The 25254-nt window shown below is 35.5% G+C and overlaps 2 protein-coding genes across 6 annotated transcripts; one reads left to right on the forward strand and one right to left on the reverse strand.

Annotated features, from left to right (window-relative positions):
• Positions 1-48: 48 nt before the first annotated feature.
• LOC108375510 (somatomedin-B and thrombospondin type-1 domain-containing protein-like) lies at positions 49-18927 on the reverse strand. Of its 3 annotated transcripts, none has more exons than XM_017631649.1 (3): positions 18363-18927; positions 10960-11377; positions 49-468 (listed from the first exon to the last, which is right to left on the reverse strand). In XM_017631649.1, the coding sequence occupies exons 2-3, from the start codon at positions 11285-11287 to the stop codon at positions 263-265; spliced, it is 534 nt and encodes a 177-aa protein (XP_017487138.1). In that variant the 5' UTR covers positions 11288-11377; positions 18363-18927; the 3' UTR covers positions 49-262. The 3 variants fall into 3 exon arrangements, with proteins under 3 accessions (XP_017487138.1, XP_017487140.1, XP_017487137.1); XM_017631651.1 differs by lacking the exon at positions 18363-18927 and adding an exon at positions 11947-12095 and having other exon boundaries at positions 10960-11272; XM_017631648.1 differs by lacking the exon at positions 18363-18927 and adding an exon at positions 11947-12093.
• Positions 11118-25221, forward strand: LOC108375509 (uncharacterized). 3 transcript variants are annotated; one of them, XM_017631645.1, is made up of 8 exons: positions 11118-11171; positions 19696-20369; positions 20421-21217; positions 21338-22107; positions 22323-22584; positions 22659-22825; positions 22967-23192; positions 23500-25221. In XM_017631645.1, exons 3-8 carry the CDS (start codon positions 20654-20656, stop codon positions 24694-24696), a joined length of 3186 nt encoding a protein of 1061 aa, XP_017487134.1. In that variant the 5' UTR covers positions 11118-11171; positions 19696-20369; positions 20421-20653; the 3' UTR covers positions 24697-25221. The 3 variants fall into 3 exon arrangements, with proteins under 3 accessions (XP_017487134.1, XP_017487135.1, XP_017487136.1); XM_017631646.1 differs by having other exon boundaries at positions 11119-11171; positions 19696-21217; positions 22659-22786; XM_017631647.1 differs by lacking the exons at positions 22323-22584; positions 22659-22825 and having other exon boundaries at positions 11119-11171; positions 19696-21217.
• Positions 25222-25254: the final 33 nt, after the last annotated feature.

Raw genomic sequence — 25254 nt, forward strand, 5'->3', positions numbered from 1 at the left:
AAAAAAAAAATCCTGTTCTCGCACAAATGAAGTGATCTACAGTTCTACGTTGCCACCGCATGGCTGATGGTTTTACATGACAGAAATATGTACACTCTAAGGCCGCTATTATAAAAACACTAACGTGATATTGGTCGGTCGAGGAGTCGGACGAGGAATCAGACCAGAGTCCTATCGGCTGACTGGCGCACCTAGCATTCGGCTACATCGGCCGCCTGATACACCTAGCAGTAAAACTTAAACAAAAAAACATTCAAACATGCTAGCACTTACCGTGAAGAATGCGTTTTCCCCGCTCGCCATGGCATCGAAAACCTTGACAGCTTCGTTTTTGTGTCAACGTTGGACAATGCTTTCCGCCATTTTGGGGTGCTTGCGTCATGTTTCGCGTTCGTAATGTGATTCCCGTGCCGCAGCTCTCATCGCATTCGCTCCATGGGGTCCAATCACCCACCTGACAATCGATCACTGCAAGAGAGAGAATAAATTTGTTTCGTCTTTTACAATAATGCACACATGAAATTAAATGTAATGAAAAAATAAACATATTTCCCCCACTGTGAACAGGCAAGCTATGTATGTATGTAGGTACGCGCACAAATTATGTAAGTATATAATTTCAGCTGAAATTCAAAATGCGGCAAATTATGCGCCATTTTAATTTAATTGGTTTAAGGGAAAGTTGTTCTAATACAGCAGCGGTGTTTTTTCTGTGGAAAACGTTATACATATGCGTGCGTAATTTAGCAAGTGGCGTCCTTAGCCGGAGTAGATATAAATGCGAATTTGGTAAAGCATGCAACGGGAGGCACTCGTATCATATTTTCATTACTGGCTCAATTGTCGTTACTGTTGCTTCCATTCAATGAGCATTAAATTATTATTCATTAAAAAATCGTCTCAAGGCGCACAACGTTATTGCTAAACGAATAAGAGGGGAAAGAACGGCCTCGAACAAACCTAGATAACAATAATCAGCTTAACGGCGGACGAAACACCCTAAATTTAAAAAAAAAGAGGTATGCCCATAAAACCCGCAAAAAAGATGGGCCGGCATATGTTGATGAACCCAAAAATTGAGTAATGATAATTTTAAAATTTAAAATTTTTATTATTCCTCCAATTGGAAACAATTTTAAGTTTCACAATCCGTTTCCGTGAAATTTCGTGCATTGCATGGAATAGCTGAGCCCAGAGAGTGTAGGGTACATCAATGAAGTTTATGAACTGCTTTATGAAAATGTAATTAACGACGATTTCGTGAGACGAGGCACAGGCAGATTTCGTTAAAATGAAATTTCAGTAAACGCATTATAATCTAGTAAATTAAAAGCAATTAAAAATATCCACAACAATCTGAGACTGAGGTTTTTCTTATCAAACAATAGAGTGTATTTACATACATACATACATACGTACGTTGTAATTTTTGTTGAATTTATGTAAACTAAAGTTTAGCGAAAAGTTCGACAGTTGCGGGTTTATAAAAACACAGTTATCTGTGTCTAAGGAAAGAGAAAATAAATTGCAAATATGAATACATATACAGTAACTCAGAAAAGGGACCATGTCTGGATTTTTTTCCAAATATTTACAACATATTTCAAGTAAATTTTTGTCGGTTATTTTTCAATAAAAATATTGTCCAAGCTTTAACAAAAAACATATAACTAAAAGTTTCAAACTTTATGCAAAAGTTCAACAAATGTTCATCCAAATTTCAAACTTTTTATTCTTTAAAGCATTTCTGAGTATGCAGTTTTATAGACCATACAATTTGATTCGAAGAAGTGCAAGTTTCAATTTAAAAAAAACCCGTTGATTTTTGAGAATTTTTTTGTGACTGCTTTTGCGTTTTTTTTTTTTATATGACCAGTGTAATTTACAAAAACTGATGTTGAATTTTTGAAATTTTGTTGCGAATGGCCTCCCGCATTTTATTTCATAAGAAATTCATGCTTATGTGCAAAAATGTGGAAAAATCATTCAGCAAAAAAAAAATATTAGAAAACAACGCGATTTTCAGCCGCTTGAAACTTGCTCAACATTAGACTAAAATTTGTGGGCTATAAAACTGCATACACAAAAATGTTCTAAAGATTCAGTTTAAAAAGATCGAATTTTGATGAAAATTTGATGAATTGTCTTAAATTGTGTATAAAGTTTAGTATAAGATTTTGGTTAAAGCTTGGACAATATTTTTATAAAAAATAACTAAAAAAAACTATTTAGTTAAAAGTCATTGCGCATATTTAAAAAAATCAACATGTGGTCACTAACCTACACACATACATACATATGTATTTAGAGCTCAGTCAAACTGGCAGGTGTTTTAATTTCTTTTCAAACGCCTGGATACATGGCGTATGAGTAACAAATTTTCCTACAAATATTTCATACAAAAAATTATATTTTAATTTAACAATCGATTACGGGGGAAAAAATGGCCTCAGCGTAAAACTACCTACTGCAATTATTTAGATAATTGCTTCATCTATAATGTAGTATTTTTATTTTATACTTAATTCTGGACAAGTTTATGAACAAATTGACACGTTTTGGGATGGTCTGAAGTTTTTTTTCTTTAAGTCCAATATGACGACATTAGTGAGCAGAAGAAGATTTCAACAAAATGTACGGATAATCAAGAAAATGACTTTGTAAATTTACCTAAAATATCGGCTTCAAATGTTCCAGTTTGAGCTCAGTTGCTATGTTATCGGCCCATTATACAAACATACGCACGCACGCACATTTGTGTGCAAAATAAGCACTTTGTAAACCAGTAAATAATTTATGCATGTGTGTGGAGGACATCTGGGGTAAGCAAACAGTCATTAAAATCGCCTTCACTAGCGGTTGATACAAGCACTTAGCCGAAAAAGCCCTTTTTACCTACATACATACAGCTGCGAGCACTAAAATAGTAGTGTGCACTTACGGTAACATATTTTTAGATTACTAGAAAACCAAAATAATAGTTGCATTCATTATATTGAAAAACTGAAGGACAATTTCATAACTAAATGTGGGGTCAAAAGAGTTTTATTTAAATAAACACTAAAAAAATTAATTCATGTAAGATGTGTTTTCATGGAAACTACTGCGAGCAGAAAACGAAATAGTACATAACAAAAAGTTTTAAATTTGTATTAAAATGTTAATATTAATACTAAAATTTAGCACAATTACTTAGTATTTGGTAGCATGACCGTTGTTTTTAATCACTGCTGCATAACGATTTCTCTTGGAGTCTACGAGGCGTTGACATCTTTCCTGAGGAACATATTGACTGCCATGCGCGGCCCATAGTTCGTGGTTATTTTTTTTTTTGTTTTAGATCCCATACGGTTTTATTAAGGTTGGTCTAAAGGTTTTCTCTAGGATTGAGGTCAGGAGATTGAGCTGGCCACTCTATGACTTCAACTCCATTGTCCCGAGATCACAATTTTGCTAGCTTACTTGTATGCTTCGGGTCGTTATCCTGCTCTAGTACCCATTTGAGTGGCATTTCCTCTTTAGCGAATGGAAGCATAACATCCTTAATTGTTTTTACGTACTTATTCTGATCTTTGATAGTTTTTAGCCAATATATTGGGCCCCACACCATAATACGAAAAAAACATCCCCATACCATAATACTGGCCTCCATGCTTCAACGTCTTTGCAGTGTACCTTGAATGATATTCCATATTTGGGGGGGCGCCTTACGAACTGCCGAGCCTGTACCACCGTATATAAAAATTTTTGACTCATCCGTCCACAGAATGTTCCTCCGCTTTCGAATAGGCCAATCGAGGGGTTTTTTGGCAAAATCTAGTTTGCGTATCACATGATTTTTTTCAAAAGCGGTACTTTACGTGGACTTGTAGCACAAAGTTTGTGTTTTTGGAGCTGTCTCTTTACTGTGTGAACACTACATGGTAACTTTAGGTTATCCAAACTTTCTAAAGCTGACATTGTGGGACGAGTCTTCGAATATTTAGTAATTTGCCGTATGTTAGTCGTTGATAATTCCTGCTTACCACCCCGTTCTTCAGGTTGACTTTGATACGTTAACGTATTTCGAATCATGGAGGCTGAACATCCACCAATTGTTTCCACTTCTTTATATGTTTTCCCCATTTTTTAATAAGGATTTTAGTAATTTCATGTTTTTCGTGACCTCGGTGCAGACTTCGTACCATAAAAATTCCAAAAATTCGTTTTTGTCTATTCCGGCTAAATGTATAACAAATCAAGTCATTAAACTTACTTTTTATTCCATAAAATAAAATATTTGCAATTGAAGTTAAATTTTGCGACTTTTTTTGTTATGCGCTACTATTTCACTGCTCGCCTTAAATGCCGTTCACAACAGGGGATACTTCTATAAAAAAATTAAACCGTAGCTGTTGAACTGTTTGAAATTTGCATAGAGTTAAATCATACACTAAAGATGATAATTTAAAAAAAACTCGATTCCAATATCGCGTAGTATGCGACATCAAGGGCATAATGCATCTCACAACTGCGCACTACTATTTCAGTGATCGTAACTGTACATACATAGCCAATTGATGTCAATAGAAGTACATATCTACACATGTATGTACATTTACTTAAGGCTTCTAAAGGGTAGACGTTAAACTGAATATCATCAATTATAAATTTATTGCATATTTAGTTTGTTCAGCACAAATAGCAAAACAAAAGAAAATCCTTTGAGCACACATTCATCGAATTCATCTGGAGGGATTACAAAATGTTCATAAACATGTGTATGTGCATACATACATACATATATACGATATGTTAAAGGTACTATCGATTTTTTATTGAGTTACATATTCTGTTTCTGTTAAAGTCGTCGCAAGTCACCAAAATAAATGTCTTCCGCATTCGACGTTTCAAAAATGTGCTGTACCGATATAAATGGGATTATTTATTAATTCGATTTCGCTGCCCGCACGGTTTTAAAGTGAGCAAATTTATTGTCACTTTGCCTTCGGAATACAAAATTGGCCATAGAATTCCGGTAAAGCGAAAAAGTAACAAGAAAGAGCAATCATTAAAGTTCAATGAAGCATTTTCTCGCCTTGCCCCTAGCTTCCAACATACAAGCATAAAAGCAATCCCTCCTATTATAGTTAGTACCTTTTCAGATTGAACAGTTTCATTTAAAATCATTGGAGTGGAAACTTATTTCAATGTAAATATGTCGCATAACTCACGTCAGCAGGCGGTGAGTTTGAAAGCATCTATTTCACGTAAAACAGTGTAAAGAATTACTTCGGAAGCCAAGTGTATGTACATATATATATTCACATAAATGTGGAAACCAGTTTGGACTATATCCGTTAAAAGCTTACATGCCTTAAGCTAGCTATGTATAAGTACATATACATACGTAAAACTGGATGTAAACAAATGAACGCATAGCTAAGCATGTACAAGAAAAATAAACAAGAAAAACATCTTCGATTTTTATTTGTCAATTATTTGAGATCCTATTTAGAGACGCCATAATGCATGTAAATACGCAGTAAATAACTACACTGTTATCTTTGGAAGCAAGTCATGCCTAACTGCTGTTCAACGCAGCGTATGAGTGATATTGGAGGCCAATCTTATTCGTTGTATTTAGTCCAAAACAAATTCAATTCTCAAGGCACATATGTACATAAGTACAGTGCCGAACAGAAGTAGTGGCACAGTGAATTTTTCGCAATATATGCAAAGTTATCTATTCTAGTTCTAAGAAAACATAATAATAAAATCTCTAAACTTTGTGCAAAACTCAGGAAAATTCATTAAATTTGCACACTAATTTGCAACTTTTTATTCAGATTTTTTAGAAAAATTCTAAGTATGCAGTTTTATAGCCAAAAATCACACGCGATTTTCTAGCAACTTTAAACTTGCACTTTGTTATACTAAATTTGAATGGGCTATACAACTGCATACTTAGGATTTTTCTAGAAAATCTGAATAAAAAGTTGCAGAATTAGTGTGCAAATTTAATGAATTTTCCTGAGTTTTGCACAAAGTTTAGAGTTTTTATTATTACGTTTTCTGGTGTAGAATGAACTATATTTATATAAAAAATTATCGAAAATAAATTAGAATAAAAACCTTTGCATATATGGCGAAAAATTCACTGTGCCAATACTTTTGTTCGTCACTGTTGGTATGTAGTATGTATGCATATCCTTGAGGAATTTGTTAGCTCTAGAGTTCGCGGTGCCACATAAATAATAATGAAAATGGGTTAATCTGTAACCGCAAATTAAAGCAAGCTATTCTTAGCGCACGTTTGGTGGATCGATTAGCACGAACGCCTTCGATTAGGCGTATAAAATTTAAATTTCTCGGCGTCACATCATCATTGATGTTCAGTGTGCAATAGAACACACCTTTGTTTTGCTTTGCTTTCACACAAGCACGCACAAGGCAACATATTGTATTGTTTGGGCCTACTTACATATGTATGTATGTGCAGATGTACATAAAATGTATGTGTGTGTGTGTGCCTAACTGTGGGTGCGTACAAAGTGTTTTGTACATGCAGATGTACATACAAAAGTGTAAATGTGCGGTTTGTTTAGCAAACTTTAAGCTGGCGTGCGACGCGTATAAACACAAACGAACATCCTCTTTCGTCGGCTCGTACAAAATAGCAGACAGACTGCAGAAATAAAAATAAAATGGCGTAGCAATTTGTCAATCTACATGCCACAAGCGATGTGTTCCCATCCTAAGACGGTACTACTCCCCACCTCATATTTTGGGATGGTTATGCTGCCTTCTTTAATGATAAAACTTTTTTCGTGCGGCTTCTGACAGAATTACAAAATGGCTTCATTATCAATTGTGTCGCTGTCGAGCGTTATCTCAAGGTTTCTTTCAAATACCTTAACTAAGTATATACAGTTAGATGTACTATGTACATGTCTGTATGTATGTATGTATGTGCACATTGGTAAAAGGAAACAAACACTCGCTCGCAGATTACTTTTTACTTGTGAAAAGTTGAAAAAAAAAGTTAAATTTAAAATTAATTGGTATATGTCAGGCTAAAGCTCCATGTCACATTATTGTTTGCTCAAGAACGGTGTTTTAGCGCGAAGATAAACTTGCAACTACATAAAATGTATTTAATCTTCTACATATTCAACACTCATTGGTTGGGATCCCTTTTCGATTTTTAATTGAACTATTATGCTGAATTTCCACTATCCATTAAATGACAAAAATTTTAATGACAAAGTTGGGCCTTAAAAACTAATCGTGTCATTGGATTCAAAAAATAGTCATTAAGTTCATTTCCACCTGGCAATTTTTAAATGGTACCGATTTTTTGTCATTTCGATGTCTATGTAGTGAAAATTCGGCATTAGACTTTTTGTAGTCCTTCAAAGAATTCTTTTACTTTACATTTTCCGGTGATTATGGGACCTTTTCCTCTTAAACCAGACGGCCGACTCAGAATCAGCATAAGAAAATACTTACTCGAAACTCAATGCGATTCGAAAGTCGACAAGCACTTATACAAATTCATAGTGCCAAGTATTCGAATCCGAATGATTTGCTTTTTCGAATCGCAATAGAGAGTAGACCCCCCGAGCAATACTATAAACGTACGAGTATTCAAAATTAGCCTTAGGAAATATTTCTAAAGCTGTTATACCTAGGTACTAATTTTTATTGGGAGCAGAGTTGAAATATTGTCGTCTTAAGAACCCTTATCCTTTTTGTTGGTATATGGTAGGTATAAGGTTTGTAGAAATGTTGTTTTTCTTATGACATACCGAAAAATGTTTATTAATTCTGGTACGAGTAGTAGCACACAAAATCAATGGTTCCTGTAAACCTTTTGTTTTATTACGCCATTCGGTTTATTTACTCTTGCGTGCTCTTTTTCTATGAATAATAAAGGCTATTTGTAAAGTAAAGCTTAGGAAACGAAAACATGTGTTGCTCTAATGCATATACTACAGTAGTGACTCAGCAAAGTTAACCGGTATGTTTTTGGGCCTGACAACTTTTATGAATTTAAAGTGAAATAAGTGTATTTCTATATTAAATACATATATGTACGGTATTAACGGTAAAGATAGCTTATATTTAGAAAAGAGCAAAGCAAAAAAAATATGAGTGAATATTTTACGTTTGGTCTGACTTCAACTTTTTTGTAATACTTTATTGCATTTTTTCTGATTTTTTTCGGATTTGAGTAGGGCTCTCGCCACCGTATCCGAGTGCTTACATGTGCCTACTGCTACTTGGGAAGCTTATGGTTCAATTTCAAGTCCCAGCAACATCAAAAGTGTTTGTTCAAATAGCGGCCGCCCCTCCGAGTATCCTACTGCCGTAAAAAATATTATTTGGAGGTGGCGTAAAAGTGTAGATCTCTCCATTTGTGTCACCACATCAAGAAGGAGAACACGATTTGGAATCAAATATGATATACTATTCGTCCCCAAATATTCTGCGATATAATTTTAAAACTAGTAACGAGTTTTCCTTAAAATGGAAAAAGCTTTGAAAACTACGAAATACTCAAAACTTTTATTGAAATGTGTGAAATGAAAAACGAGTTTTTCGATCAAAAATATCCGGTTTTGAAAAATCAAGATTCCAAAAAACCGCCGGTGGGTGGGAAAAATCACGTAACTTTCCGTCAATCACGTAATTTTTACATATGTATGTATGTATGTGTATTTTAAACCAAAATAAATAAATAAATTCTTTTCAATGAATAACTTTTGGAGCTATTTGCAATTTACGATTATTCAGCTTAAAACAATGTGTGGTTGTACTTAATTCGCTGAGCGACGAAAATTTCAATAGCTTTTTATCCCCTTAAGCGCCAAGGAAAATTTTTTTTTTGGTTTTTGTTTTTAACAATAAAAATTTATTGAATATGAACTAAAACTCAATAAAAAAATAAATAAACAAAAAATATAAATTCAAAAAACTCCAAAGAAATAATAGAAATAAATAAAAAATAATATAATATAATAAAAGATGAAATAAAACAAAATAAAAAATAGAAAGAGGAAAATGTTTGCGGTTTAAAAAATGTGGTGGTGCAAATTCTAAACCAGTGCTGCCGAAAGAGTTAATCACGTATATCTTGCGAACGGATTGAACAATCAAAATTCACCGTGTAAACTTCTTCACTTTAGATAGGCCCAAAAGTTTCTGAGAAATTAATTGATCATTCCAAATATTTTGTTTTTTTGTTGAAAAAATTAAAAAATATAAAGCTACCAATGAAGAAAATCGATGGATAAATAAGAAAGGAATGAGTGGTGAAATTAAAGTGCGCAAGGATTTTTTGTATGAAATATGAGCAGAAATAGTGTTTCTCAGGTGTACATGGCGTATGAGAAACATTCTTTCTTACTCATTTTTCATAGAAAAAATCTTTGTGCATTTCCATTTGACCACTCATTCCTTCTTTAATTACACAGGTTTACAAAAAAAAAAGTGAATGCATATTAAACCAAACCTATATATCCCTATGCTATTCGACATGCTGAATGCGAGTCCGAGGTCCGTTGGCCTCCATCACGTCGGGTTCGTGGTCATTTGAAGGTCAAGTAGGGAAAAATGCATTGAATAAACCTGAAAATTCAATAAATTTCATCGGAATTTGACCTCCAGATGACCTTGAGGATTCAAGGGACCTCCATACTCGGTTTCAGTCACAACAAAAACAATTTTTTTTTTTTTTTAATTTTTATTGAATAAATTGTATGTCCTATTTGACCTTCAAATGACCTCGAAGCTGACATTATGGAGGTTAACAGGTTTATTCAATGAATTTTTCTCTACTTGACCTTCAACTGACCACGAACCTGACGTGGTGGAGACTAACGGACTTCGGATTCGCATTCAGCGTGTCGAATAACATAGGGACATATAGGTTTGGTTTAATATGCATAAGCTTTTTTTTTGTAAACCTGTGTTATCCATCGACTTTGTTCATTAGTAGCTTGATTTTTTGTAACGGAACAGGCTTTAATACAAATGAAAAAAACTGGCAAAGCACTTTTTACCTCCTGTTAAAGTTTGCGTTTTTTCATGGAAAAATTGACACAGAATCTTATTTTTTTTCTCTGTTAAATTTTGCATTTCTTTAATTTTTACATCAAACAAACAAAAAATCTGGAATGATTAATAAATTTCTCAGAAACTATCAAGCCTATTGAAAAGTGATGTGTATACGGCTTATGGAGAATTTCATTAGCTCTCATTTTCCGTACTTCTTAGTACGATTGCTCCGTAATCTATACGAGATTAAATGGAACCACTATTTTTTAAGCAGAATAATAGTAAATTGCAAATACATAGCTCGAAAAGTTATCCATGAAAAGAAATTAACTTGACTTTCGGAATCACCGAGCAATTCTACATAGGACTTGGGAGAGTGGCATCCATAGAACATTTTTGCGCAAACCAGTGCAATTAATAAACAAAAGATAATAACCATAATAATAATATTTTGACGACTATACTTTTGCTGAGCGCTTGGTCGAGCTTCTCCACCAATTTGTAGTGTGCGTATTGATGTTACACAAATGGGGAGGCCTACAGCTTTACGCCGTCTCCGAACGGCAAATTAATTTTATGAGAAGCTTTTTCATGTCAGACATACACTCGTAGGTCAGCGAGAATAACTTTTTCTAATTTAGATGTTGCTCAGACCAGATCGAATCCGGGCCCTACGCAGTGGTAGTATGCACCTCTAACCAAACAGCCATAGCGGACGATTATTAATACATTCAAAACTTTTTTGTTTTAATTTATATATACTTATATACCATACTAATTAAATATTTATTGTACGCATACGTATGTATATACATATGTACATATAAAGCCACTGAAAACGAAGTTGTTGAATCAAACATATGCAACTATATATGTATATATGTAGCCCAATAATTTTTGGTTGGTTTATAAATTTACCTCCACAATGATCCTTGAAGTCACCACAGCAGTCACCTAGCTTCAGACACGCGTGATCACAATAGCATGGTTTGTCGTTGAGGTCTTCAATAATGGCGTTAATCGGAGTTTTTTGAACTACACAAGAGGAGTCACGCCCAGCGCAACAAAGTTGCGCTTCACGACATGAGCCCGCTGAAACCAATTGTAGCTGCAATAACAATGCAACCGCAGTAAGTAGCTCCAATATAAGTGCCGATAAGAGAAAGCGTTGATGGTGTATTTTTTCCATAGATGTCGTTGTTAATGCAATGGGCATCGAAGATATTTCAGACTGTGATATACACATTTTGGTGTAATTGACTCCGTAATTTCAGCGAATTTTATTTAGCATTACAAATGTGTAGTACAGCTCGTACGATTGATATGTTCAAATTTACTTCATAATTTAAAAAAAAAATATTTATTATAAATAAAAATAAATAAAGCCAGGAAAAACTGGCATACATACATATGTATGTACATATACACATGCGTAAGTACATACATACATATGTAAGTGTCAATCACTGACATATCTATTTAGTAACTTAGTCAAACATTAATTAAGGAAATTGAAAAGCTGGACGCACTCGTAATCACAACGTTTCACAAGAACAATGAATGTACGAAATATAAATTTAAAATTAATTGCTTCAAATCAATAGTACATTTACACGAATTAAATGGTATGGCTCTTGTTAATCGCTTTTTGTTTTTTAATATAAAGCTCTTTATCTCTTAGCCGGCACAATCGCGCTTAGGCAGGAATATATCGTGACATGAGCAACTATTAAAAAACTTCTTGTGTTTAAATATAAACGAAGTTACAAAGCTAACGAACTAACACACATACCAATTAGTTCACTCATCTTTTATTCTGAGCTATTTGAAGTGTTATAATTGCAAATATTTCAGTTTCAGCAGAGCGCATAATGAAAAACTTCAACCACTCTCGACTTAATTTACCTTCTAATGCTTTAAATGTTTTTGTTTTTTTTTTTTGTTATAATTTAGTTGTGTTTATTTAGATCCAACGCTTATAATATTATGCCGGTGACCGAACAATCTCTCCAAATGGCAAAACGACGACTGCTACATGCAGTTGTATATTGATGATAAATTGTTGCACCTACGTTCTCAGTAGAAGAGCGCTCTATATTTTGAGGCATGCGCTTGAGACAGTTCCTTAAGTAGCAGGGAGACCAGATAAATCGTTTCACATTCTAGCTCTGTGAACGTTCTTTTCCAGTAAAAACTATCGATTACTAATTTTTCGCGATTTTAATAACATTCGCTATCCCAAAAAGGACGATAGGCCAATCCACAAATTTTATTTTAAATATGTTTTATTTTGTACGAGTAAAAATCTTTCTCTTAATTTCTACTAAATTGCTTATTTTGCAAATTTGTATGTATGCCTCCTATCGCTGAAAGAGGGCTCAAAGAAGTTGTTGGGGTTTGTCAAGAAAAGTGCTATGTAATGTTTGGGCACGCATCCTACCCAGCTGGATGAAACTCTCCCTTCTGTATGCGCTTTGAAAAGGCTCTGTAAAAAGTATGGTCATTCTTCAGTTTTGCCCTATTCACTCCCAGCGACATGAAGTTTTTTATGGAGCTTTTAGGCGGATAAAATAAGTTTAAATTTCTCTCAATCGGGACGTTCCGTTATCGCCAGCAATTCAGCTCGAATTTTCACATCAGCTACTTCTTTGACCCTCTGCTAGAGCAGGCACCTTGTCGTGGCTGCGAGGGCTTAGTTGAATCTCCATTAAACTCTTCCCTGGACTTAAGGCAACGCAGCCGTTCATACAGCTTCTGCGCTGCCCTCTTTCCAGCTTAGGGCTACTGGCGAACAGCGACCAAGAACAGCCGCCTCCTAACGCAGATACCATGCCTTGTACGGACCTTTCCAGTTACTTCGTGATTTAGAGGCGAAGCCTTCTTTCCGCTGCGTCTCGTACAACAACACCATATCGCCTCTCGATCCGATGCCTGATTTAAGCTTCCTTCCGGCTTATCCCTTAGAGTACGAGGTCTCACATGGTCATGCTTCTAGCCAGAACAGAGTTATGCCGCTTCTTTTTTCAGCGACTCCTAGACTTCGATCCTCTGGCTGCAGGGCACTTAGCACCTCTTGCAATACACTCCTTGACCGACTGGCGAAAACCAATCCAATAGAATTGCTCCTCAATCCTTAAAAGGGGTTTTTGGGTTTCCAGGTGCACCTTTGTGGAACTCGATGAAGACGTCCGCATCTCTTATCGTTGGAACAACCACTACATTTCGGTCATCTTCCCTTTTTCATATCTGATGCAAGAAGTAGATATTAGCTTCAAACTTTCCCACTATTTCCAGTACGCCTTTGCAATCTTGCGTTTTACTTACACTACCTCCCTGGTTGTACGTTTCCTTAGCATCTCAACTGCTGAATCAGGATCCTCATGCTGATGCCTCTGCCGCATCCCGCTATCTAACTGGCTTGCCATGACCACTTTTTTGTAGTGCTACAACCAGTGTAGACCAACAAAAGGGAGGTTGCTCTCCATCCTGACAATTTGTGAGATGGAGATTTTGGGTCCTTCAACTGCGGGAGCCAGCGCGTATCCCTTCCTGACTTGAGGATTGGTTCATCTTCTTCAGCTTTGCGTTTGGACGAATGAGCCAGGCAGGATCTCCGCTGCAGGTAACTTTAATGAACGAACAGCGCTGCGGATTTATGGGCCTGTTCGAGGCACGTAATAAAAGCGGCATTACTGCCGTACTGATGAAAAATGGCAACATTGTTGCAACTGCCCAACTGATAACACATTGCTAGAAATTCACACAGAACGTGATACTTTAATAATTCGCGCAACACTGCGGTTGTGATTGCAACTCGAACAAGCCCTATCCTTCATGAACCACTTGTTTGCTGTAGCAGTATTTTCGAAATGGCCCCTAAAAACTTGGAAGGGAATCGTGGTGTCAAAGGATGGGGCTTTTACCTTCGGAGCGGTTCGTCGAAGCACCTGGACGATTCAACTGCAAATCTCGGAGAGGACTTTCAAACTCATCCACCTAACCCGCGACTTTGTCCATGTCTCTCTTCGATTTTATCCTGTTTCTCATCAATTTTATTTTTTCTATCCTTAAGTAATGCATTATCTCTGACTAAATTCTCCTAAACTTATGTAATTTTTGTATCAAGCCACTACCAAATTGATGTCTACACCCATAGATGAATACGGAGCCTTTTCCGATTTTTCAACTTTTGGGATGTCTCCTGCATATACTTAGATGAACAAGCTGCGTATTCATTCTTTTGATTGTTGATGGATATCTCCTCGGCCTCTCGTTGGAAGTCGTACTTAGACGAGCCATTTTAAAATTGTTAAATTTCTCATTCTTTGCACGAATATAGACGACGCTCTTTGGCAATTTTAGGCTGAAGCTTTTCAAAACCATTTGATCTGCGGTTTCTATCGCTGTAATAATGCATCGTCTTTTACAAACCGATTTGTCATTTCGATTAACACAATATCGATCGTTTCGTAGCAAAGCTTTTAAAAATTTATGGGCGGTTCGGGCAAAAAGTCTACCGCGATAAAAGTCCTATATCTAACTTATTTATTGGCCGATTTGGCTGCTTTTTATAGTACTATATATTGGCTATGTAAGCAGGGACGTTTTTGCCAAAACTGGTCTCGTTAGGTGGCACCAGGGTCGAGATATTTTGAAAAATCGTATTTATTGCTGCTCTGATTTTTTTCACATATGGCATATTTAGTTGAACCGTAGTTAGACATAGATTTGCAAAAAATGAAAACGCTGGGGGCGCTGATGTCAAAATAAAAAGTAGGTCCAAGATAAAATATATATTTTGTTCCCGTTAAAAATTGTTTCAATAACAATAATAACTCAACTTTTTCAATGGAAATTTTAGTAACGTAACGCCAGGTAGCGTCACGTCAGTTAATTCGGCTGATTAAACATAAAGCAAAAAAGATTTCTGCATTTAAAGACTTGAAAAATTATCGTTACCTAAGGTGAAAATGTGCCAAGTTCATTTGAAGAAGTTGTTCAGGAGAGACGAAAAATCGATTATCTGTCATTCTGCATTAAAAACTAAATTTTGAATAAAGTGGACTCTTTTCGTTTTCACCTTTAGGGAGCGAAATACATCTGTTTTGTGAATTTTTAACTTAAAAGATTAACAAACATTGAAAAGAAATGGTTTTTGTATGTTAAGAACAAAAACTCGATATGAAGGTGTTTAGGAGTTACCGTTGATTTGTGCCAATTTTTTTGCGACAGTGCCTCTTCCATAAAAAATTACTTTTTTTTAACAAAAAAAATTATAAAAATCGACGGTAAATCTTAGCTAATTACACTTTATTTTAATAAAATTTAATGTGCCACGAAACTGTATACTCAAAAGTTTTAAATTTTTACAAAAGCTTTTTTTTTTAATATTGCACAAAGTTTGAAACATAGATTTATACGATTTTTGTTAGAGAGTAAACCATATCTTGGCAAAAAAAAATAACTAAAATTTAATGACAAAAAATATATTATTAAAACTTGTCAATATGTGACGCGTTTATAATTTTGACACGAATTTTGGACGTTAAATATGGTAAATCAATTAAAAATGTTGTAACCTAAGAAATAGGCATTTTGTATCTATTACATAGTTGTAACAAAATGTGAACACTTTGTAAACATATAACATATAACGAAAAAATAAAATTTTGAGAATATTTTTTTTCCTCTTAGAATTATCTAGAGAAACCGGAATACCATACGATTCGTCGAAAAACTGTCGTCTGAACAATTTGACCACCTTAATGTACATATTTTAACAGTTTTAATTTTTTTTACAACTAGATGTCTAAAAATTTTTCTTGCCAAAAACCGGGACATATCGCGTCTCGGTATGTGTTGTACCGGGACCGGGACATAGCTCTAAAATCCGGGACCGTCGAAAACGGGACGGTTGGCAACCGTGACCTGCGGTCCGCTTTAAGCTCTTGTTCCCGTGTCCGCAGTATTCGTCACAGCATTTTACCGAATACCAGTGTTGCCGTTGAGAATTTTCAGAAAGTCGCAAAAATGGTGCAATTGACGAAAAAAAGGGTCAAATTATTTTTGCTTTTCTTTACTGGTAAAAGAATAAATCTGAGAACCAAAGTCAAAATCAAATTTGCATGTACATATTATAGTCTTTTCGCTGCTAGAACATTCCGCTGCTGAATTTAAAAAGAAAATAGCGGGTCAAGATTTACCCAAAACACGGTTGCAAACATACACAAAAATCAAGTTGCATTTCCTGTAAAATTTTTAATTGATGGAATTTTTTCGTAATTACAGGAGGAAATATTTTATTAAAGCATGGTTCTAATAAAATTTCATTGAAAAATCACTGAAAAGGGGCTAAAGTCGCATATAATTTTGAAAAAGGGAAGTATTTTATTAAAGCATGGTTCTAATAAAATTTCATTGAAAAACCACTGAAAACGGGCAAAAGTCGCATATAATTTTGGAAAAGGGTCAAAAAATCGAAATTTTTAAAAAGTCGGGTTAAAGGGTATTGGCGCTTAAAAAGGGTCAAATTGCCCCTTTAGTCGCACAACGACAACACTGCCGGATACCTTCGGACCATGTAAACCCTTTTTTGTCGACTAAAACTAGTAAAACTGTCAAAAAATAAAAATTCGCTCAGAGCGAGAGTGTGAGAATACAACTACACAACAAGCTTTTTAGGCGTTCCGAGCTTTTCAGGCTTTCAGCAATATCCGAATTGTGTAGCTGAAAGCCTGAAAAGAGCCAAACGCCTGAAACGCTTGTTGTGGAGTTGTACTCTAACACTGAAAAGTACGGGATCGCTTTCTAGTAAAAAATGATAACTTCTGACAACTTCAACATATACTTCAAAATTTTTGCATGTAAACACGCTCAGCTCACACATGTAGAAAACCAAAAAATTTTTCAAATTCATTAGAATCCACTTAAACAAGTAATTAAACGCCTTTCAACATGCATTAGTAGAATGCACCTTTCTTTTGTTTACAATTTGGTTGTCAACCGCACTACAGCTGATCGTTTGTCGCACTTACCAGAATTTAGCAGCAAAAAATCTTCGGACTCAAACTGGTAACTTCTGACAGAGAGAACCGTATTTACACTGTTTTTTGTCCTCTCAATAGTCAGAGAACCGAGTACCAATTGAGTTCCAGTAAAATCAGACTAATTTTGATTAGTCCGGACTCATACGGGATCGCAGCTTCTAATTTTGTTTAGTTCTGATCATTGGATCATGAAGAAACTAACGGTACTCTCAGATTTATATATCGTCGTTTAAAGTGCAAAACCGCGTATCCCCAAAATGCAAAACCGCGTATGTGATGTTGTAGAAACTATTTTCTAGAGCGTAAAAACACTCATATTTCAAAATAGTTCTCTTTTTTATAAAGAAATCGCATTTCTGCCTAGTATATTTCCGGACGAATGGATAAGGATTGAGCCAAGAGCTTGTGTGAGCAAATCCAATTTTTGGCTGCCAATGTCAGTTACGCGGTTTTGCAGAATGACGATACGCGGTTTTGTACTTTAAACGACGATATGAGCATTGAAGTCGGCTGGTTTTTCTTTTTGCTTAAAAATCAATTGTGTTTGTTTAGAGGGAAAACTTTGACTAAATACTTTGAAGACGTGTTTCTCGTCTTATTGATTTTTTTTACTTACAGAATTCTTCCAGTTCATACTCTGCGACACGAGTGGAAGCAATTTATTGCTCATAGAAAGCCATAAACATCAGTATACCCCTTTGTATAATAAAAAATTCCGATTAAAAAAAATTATATGGGGATGAATATGTCCTAGTCCTGAACTTAGCGGTCAAATTTTTTAGCGGGGATGATAATAATTAGTGGTGTTATTGAAATATTTAGATTTCGTATGAAAGATATTAATTTACATTTTGTCTGATACATACATATATCGTCGTTTAGAGTACAAAACCGCGTATCAACAAAATGCGAAACCGCGTATCAAAATAATGCAAAACCGCGTACTGAGGTTGCATAAATTATTTTATAGAGTAAAAACACTCATATTTCAAAATGGTTCTCTTTTTTATAATGCAATCGCGTTTCTGGCTAGTATAGTTCATGACGAACGGATAAGGATTGAACCAAGAGCTTGTGCAAGCAAATCCTATTTTTTGGCAAAAAATATCAGTTACGCGGTTTTGCAGAACGACGAAACGCTATTTTGTACTTTAAAAGACGATATATATATATTTTTAAATCACGTTATTAACAATATAAATTTAGCAAACCAGAGGGAACAGAAAATTAGCTTCGATTTAATATACATGAATACATATACATATATCTACCTACCTATATTAGAAAAATTACATTTTACGTAATTTAAATGTTGATTTAGGGTTCCGATTTTAGTTAATTTTGTTCTTTATACAAAAACTTGTCCTTTCTACTTCAGAATATTTCTTAAATTTTTGGTTGTTCTTCGACAGTTCCTTCCAGTGCCGCCACAACTTTCAAAAATAAAACAAATGGCAAAGACCGTAAATGGATTTCAGTGCTGCCACACCCTTCTATTTACGTTCTTTGACCATAGTTTTAACCCAACCGACGGTAGCAATTCATTAGCATATATACTAAAATTTTTGTATTGCAATCGATAGTTCGTCGATTGCTCTTTACTGTTCGTCCATTTTTAACATTTGTTCGTTAGCCACTCATTCATAATTAATTTTTAAATTTTTATTTCACGTTATTCCTGCATCTAGCACCTCCTACAGATTATTTTGTGTTCGGAAAGGTATTTTAAACATCTTCCGTTTGATACACATAGGCGTTGTTTCCTTCCTTTTCTAGAAGATAATTATCAGGAAGAAGAGAGTGAAATAAAGAAATAGTAAAGAAACGCAAAACTAGCAGAAACCAGTAAGTAAACAGCTGATCGTTGTATTTGACTTTTGAAAATATTTGGCGCGAATTTTTATCCATTTTGACAGCTGCGAGTAAAAATTTTACATAAATGTATACATATTTGAAAGGTATTTTAATTCCCTTTACAACCATATCCACGTTTTGATAATAGGTTCAGTAATTTTCGTAATAAGAGCTTTTGAAAATAGTGAAAATTGTGCTTTTACCACCCTCTAGCACCGCCCCTATTAATTTGCACCAAATTTCTTGTAAACCGTTAGAATCAATGGAAGAAGGCGAACCATGTCCACTTTTTTTTCTAGCTGAGCGGCTCTATTTTTTACTTAAACCTAAACAATATAGGTTGTCAAAAAAACTCGCAACAGTTTTAACAGTTGTTTTCCTAAATTTTAGCAGTGTTGAGAATTTTCAGTGGAATATTAGTTTAGGTACTAAAATTTAGGTCAACTCGCACACGGCCTTAATAAAAATATGTCTATGGCACAAATTTTCTTTTATGGTTTTTTTCAATCATATGACTACTTTATGTATGCATTTTATTGTATATTTTGTATTTTGAAAAGTTTATGAAAATATATTTTATATAAAATTTAATTAAACGGGAAATTTTAGTATAGTCTTATGCAAATAAAATGTAGGGAAATACATTTCTTATTACCAAAATTATGATAACAGTATCCTAATAAGGCTACTTTTGAAAAAAATCAGTTTTAAAAGTATTCTTTTCATTTATTTTTATAAAAACCAATTTTTTCAGAAGTTTGAAACGCTATTTACAAGGAACGCATTCCAGAAGCAAGGTGCTTTAATTTCCCTTAAAACGGAATCCCGAAAATGCTGAAAATTTCGAAGTAGTCTCGAAAATACCGAAATAGTCCCGAATATCGAGGCCCACAATAATTCCGGAACTACCGATATAGTCCCGAGAATCCTCAAAATGTCGAAGATAACAAACGAAAATAATGAAATGTAAAAAATGTATTATAAATGTTTGGTTGAGGAACAAACGTTAAAAATTCACGAACAATTAAGAACAATAAACGAACTATCGATTGCAATAATAATAATAATAATAGATGTAGGAATAACGTCAAGAAAAAATTTAAAAATAAATTAATAATTTGTGGACGAACAGTAAAGAACAATCGACCAACTATCGATTGCAATACAAAAATTTTAATATTTATACTGACGAAGTGCTAACGTCGGTTGGGTTAGTTTTTTTGTGGCAAGGCAGTGGTGGCAGCACTGAAAAGAAGCGTCGAAGAACAACAGAGAGCGTGAATTCGAGTGAACCGTTTGTTTTCGCATCATAGCCGTCAAATTTACAAAGATATGTATTTTTACATGGCGCGATGAAAAATATGTGTATTTAGTTTTAATTTGGCCAAGAGAATTATCAACACGTAAACAACATTCATATAAATAAGTGTAAGAAACATTTATATTGCTTTGGACTCAAGTAATAGCATCTCAAAACAGAAGGCAAAAAGTGGACAACGAAAAGCGTAACGTCGCAAACAAAACCTAACCTCATATTCGTGCAAAAGCAGGCAAAGGAAACGTCAAAGATTAGCATTAGTGTCAGCACCTTCCATTGCCTTTGTTGTAGGCAGTGAATGCAAGAAATATAATACGAGAATTAACAAGCGGTCGCGCCAGAAAATTTCCCGAAGATTTCACCGAAAAGGAAACAAAGTTTTCATCATATTAGAATGGAAGTGGATGATGCTGCTATGGTGTCTGGAGATACACCAGTTGGACATGCAGCGTCACCACGCTGGTTAGCAGAGAATGGCGGCGCTCGTACAGCCAGTCACATTGGGCGACGTAATGACACGAAGGCTACTGCTATAGCCGACAACGTAGGAGATCCACCCGAGCTAGAACCACCGCCGGAACAAAATACTGGAGAAATACATTCCGACGATAAAAATGAAGACGATTCACTGTATTCAGAATCAGCTCTAAAATTGGAAGTATCGGGAACGGAGGATGAAGACAGCCGTGATGGAGGAGCATCTGTTTCCCAAACATTAACGGCTAGCTCGGCAGATAAAGAAATGATGAAAATTAATGCTATTAATGTTTCACTCAAACGTAAGCGGTATGAAATTCGAAGTTCTGGATCAAATGAATGCTTATTAGGGTTTGATGAGAAAAGCGGGGAGGCGAAACTCGTAAAAGCGGAATTCGCCTCATTCTCAAAAGAATCTGAAGAGAATGTAGTGCATGAAAGCTCGGATAATTCCCCTCGTCCTTCAAAAAAAATAAAGCATGTAAGTAAATATTAACATATTGATATTGATATTGCCTTAGTATTAGTGGCTTGTGTAAAAATAGGAAATTTTTTACTCAATTTTGTACATCAAACCTTTATTTCTACATCAATTCCTTAGAAATCAGGCGAATCTTCTCCATCACTGGCGTCGCCAAAATCGCAACAGTCACCCAAAATTTCTCAAGTCGATACTATTAATATCGAAAAAAAATCTAAAAAAGAGGAACTCTCCTTAGAGCAGCGCTCTGAACATATAGTGGCAGATACCGAAGAAATAGAATCAAAAACAGAAGCGGATCCTCAAATTTCTAGCTTGTCAAATTCTGGCACACAAGTAGGAAACAGTGTCAGCAAAAAACCATTGTCTGCTCAAGATGATTTTTACAAGAAGCCGTTCGAATACGGTTGGAAGCGTGAATTGGTTTGGCGCGCTAATATGGAATCAAGTAAAGATAAAGCTGACGTGTACTTTATAACACCTGGTGGAAAAAAATTGCGTACAAGGGGTGACATTATACCCTTACTTGAAGGTGATCTAACCATAGATAATTTCAGTTTCGTTCGTGAGCCACTCGGCGTTGGGTCAGAATTCGAGTTAGTTCGAAGTGCAAAGCCTTCTGGCCGCGCATCAGCATCAGCCACCGCCCTAGCAGCGGCACCAACCCCTACGAACATCGGTAAGCGAATATCTAAGCCCAAAGGTCCGAAAGGCGCCAGTCCACCTCCCCAAGGTTGGACACCGACGCGGGCGCTTAAAGTAAATAACGCCTTGCTTAGTGGCAATGCTTCGAGTAGATATACAAGTCATGGCACTCCTGGGACGCCACCAAGTAGTCGACATGCCAGCTCCAGTAGCGGTGCAAGCCATAAAAGCGCTAAAACTAAAAAGTGAGTATTTAAGTTTTGTATTAATTAGGCTTTAGTTATAGCTCGCTCTCGTTAATTGTGAATAAGCATATGCACGTATGTAGTTTCTTCTGGCACTTTTGGGCGTTTATATCTGATGAAATTTATTTTTATACTTATTTTGGATTTGAGTAGAATTTGCTCACTTTTCGTTGTACTAGAAACTTTTATTAGAAAGTATGACTTCTGGTTTTAAGGGGATCTGTCAGCACAAGTGTGACTGTTACAACCGCCAATGCAAGCGCTGGACCACCGGCTAATAATCTGAATTCCCGTTCAACACTTGAACCGTGCACAATCAAATGTTCACGAGCATCTGGACAAGTACCACAACTTAAATGTTTTAAATGCCTTTGTCTATTCCATCACGAATGTGTCGGCTTAAGCCGTTCAAGTAGCGAATATTGTATTGCTGGAGAAGGTGGTGCTCTATCGAAGGGACGTGAATATTTCTGCGAGGTGACTACTGGATATAATGCCTAAATTATCGTTAGATTTCTCATGGCATCTGACTATTTTCTTTTATATTGTAGGCTTGTGTGCCGGTTTCAGAGGCTTCAACTGGAACAAAATTAGCGACTACACGGAAACCAACTATCGGTCGTCCTATACGTCTAGAAAACAAGTATCCACAAACCATTGCAGTAGTGAAAGGGAAAAAGTATGTGATGGTTGCCAAACCTATTGCTCCCCCAACTGAGTGAGTGTGCGAGTGTATTGTGTCCCAAAACACAACTTATCCCTAATTCCTATCATAAATACGAGAGCGAGAAATCCAATCCCACTTTTAGGTCTACATGATTGATAAGAAAAATATTAATCCGCTTCTTTTAACTTGCAGACATGTCAATGATATTGAAAATGATTTGAAGCAAATTAACGAAAGTATCCGAAACAATCGTAAGACATCTGCAGCTTCTTTAGATGCACCTGTTCTGGCACATAGCATTCCAGCCGCTCAAACTACAGTAGATCAATCGAATAAAGTTTTTGCAACAAACTTTTTCGCTAATGTATCATTTGCTTATGATGCATTACTATGTATTCTTAAGTACTTGAAAATACATGTGAGTAACTGCAATAAATCTGTTTTATATATATAAATTTTGCAATCAATAAATATTGCGAGTGACATCTAAAAACTAGAATCACAATACAAAAGAGGGAAGTGATGACGTGACCCATTTANCGAGTGACATCTAAAAACTAGAATCACAATACAAAAGAGGGAAGTGATGATGGTACCCATTTTTAATCTTCGTCACTCGCAATATAACTGCCATGTAATCACTCCACTGTAATGAATTATTTTATACAATTGTATAAAACATACTTTTTACATAGTCGAATAATATGTTTATGTTTTTGTTACAGGAACGTCCACGCGCTGCATCTGTATGTAAACTCTGGCATCTCGCTGCTAAGGATACATCCCTCTGGCAAACTGTTCGAATGAAAAACTCTAGAGTTAGCAGTTGGGCAGGTTTTGCTGCTGCATTACGTCGTGGTGAAACAAAGCATTTAGATCTAAGGAAAATGTTAGTGTCTAGCACACGTGGTGAAGAGATGTGGCAAGACTTTTCCGAGCATATAGGAACTGTTTGTTCCTTGGAAATAATCGATTTATGTCGTTGCTCTGCTCGCATTGTTGAAAGTTTATTTCAAAGCAACAAAAATTTGCGCATTTTAAATGCCGTTGCCATTAATGATGATTCTATAAGTCTAGAGCACATTGGAATGCTAACGCGTCTAGAAGAGTTGCGTCTGAGAACATGCGAGCCAGGCGTAATTACAGGCAATTTGCAGTCACTGCAAGCACTTGTTAAACTAAATCAACTATCTTTAACATCTGTGCGTGAGTTGGGGTCGAAAGGTGTGGAAGTAATTGGTGAATTAGTGAATTTGCGTTCACTGGAGTTGGGTGAATGTGGTGACTTTGATCCCACGTTCGCAAAGGTTGTACTTCCCAAATTAAAGAATCTTCGACGCTTACGTCTCGAGAATGGACAAGAAACGAACTGTTGTACTCTTGAAATACTAGACGCTGTGGCACAACTTGAGGAGCTTTCACAGCTAGAGCTTGTAAACTTCGATATTAAGTCTGGATTTGATGAAAAATTGCAACTTTGTACTAACATTCGGAAGTTGCTGATCATACCGACATATATTTCGCAATCAGCTACGACAAATCATATTGTTTTGAATGCCGTACAGCAAGTGGCTTCCACATTGAAGGTGTTCACGTGGGGAGTAACAGTTGAGCTGTTGCGGGTAACCGCTTTATACGTTGATCAATGCGAAGAATCTACTAAAAAGGAGAAACATCACTTTGATGAATGCATTCCGGTCCTAAAACCTGTGCCCGGAGCACCAGCTGCAGACGATGAAGACGAAGATGATGAGGAGAGAGAAAACGCCAGGGACGAATCAGTCCTTAGCGATGTCCCACAAATTGAAATTCTACCATTAGACAAAGTAGAATCCATACTGGGCGACAATTTGCCGAAAACTAAATTTACAATTGTAAAAGTGCCGTATCATGCAACGTGTAAGCAGCAGCTAGTTGAGTGAAAGCTTAATGATTAATTGAAAATAGGCATTCTAACTTTTATACCATGAAAATAGAAGTTGGTTATACTAACAAAATGAGATGGGGGAATGATTCCGAAGATCTGCAGCATTCGCATTCTAATTCCGGATTATTAAATTTATCCGACTTTGAAAGCCAATTTATAAGAATTGCTTGTGTACAATATATGCAAAGTTCATCCTGTTTTATTTAATTGGAGAGTTGTTATTATTTGGGAAATAATTTGATTGGCTTAAAACCACACTTCGTATCATTACATTTTAGCTTGCACAGCACAGATAAACAGCTGGCGCAAAATTCCCAAACTCGTTACAATCACACTCATTCGCAAACTTGAACAGCTAGCTAAGTTTTCTTCAGCTGAGTATATATGTAGTTACTCAAGTCTTATCGATTTATTATAATTATTAGCATTAATATCCTTAAAAATGAAGTTTGTAATATTAACCTGTAATAATTTGAGTTGCAGTTTTACAATCGCAATAAATTGTAGACGTAATTGCAAATTTTTGTTTTTATGTAATGGATTTTTTTTTTTT

This window comes from Rhagoletis zephyria, unplaced genomic scaffold (genome assembly GCF_001687245.7).
Source record: "Rhagoletis zephyria isolate East Lansing unplaced genomic scaffold, Rhagoletis_zephyria_1.1 Rzeph_scaffold_09034, whole genome shotgun sequence".
Classification (NCBI taxonomy): domain Eukaryota; kingdom Metazoa; phylum Arthropoda; class Insecta; order Diptera; family Tephritidae; genus Rhagoletis; species Rhagoletis zephyria.

Coding starts and splice junctions, on each gene's coding strand:
- LOC108375510 (XM_017631649.1), bottom strand. CDS start 11,287: ATGTGTATATCACAGTCTGAAATATCTTCGATGCCCATTGCATTAACA. Junction 469..10,959: donor CTTCAAGGATCATTGTGGAG/GTAAATTTATAA, acceptor TCTCTCTTGCAG/TGATCGATTGTCAGGTGGGT.
- LOC108375509 (XM_017631645.1), top strand. CDS start 20,654: ATGGAAGTGGATGATGCTGCTATGGTGTCTGGAGATACACCAGTTGGA. Junction 22,585..22,658: donor GACGTGAATATTTCTGCGAG/GTGACTACTGGA, acceptor TTTATATTGTAG/GCTTGTGTGCCGGTTTCAGA. Junction 23,193..23,499: donor TTAAGTACTTGAAAATACAT/GTGAGTAACTGC, acceptor TTTTTGTTACAG/GAACGTCCACGCGCTGCATC.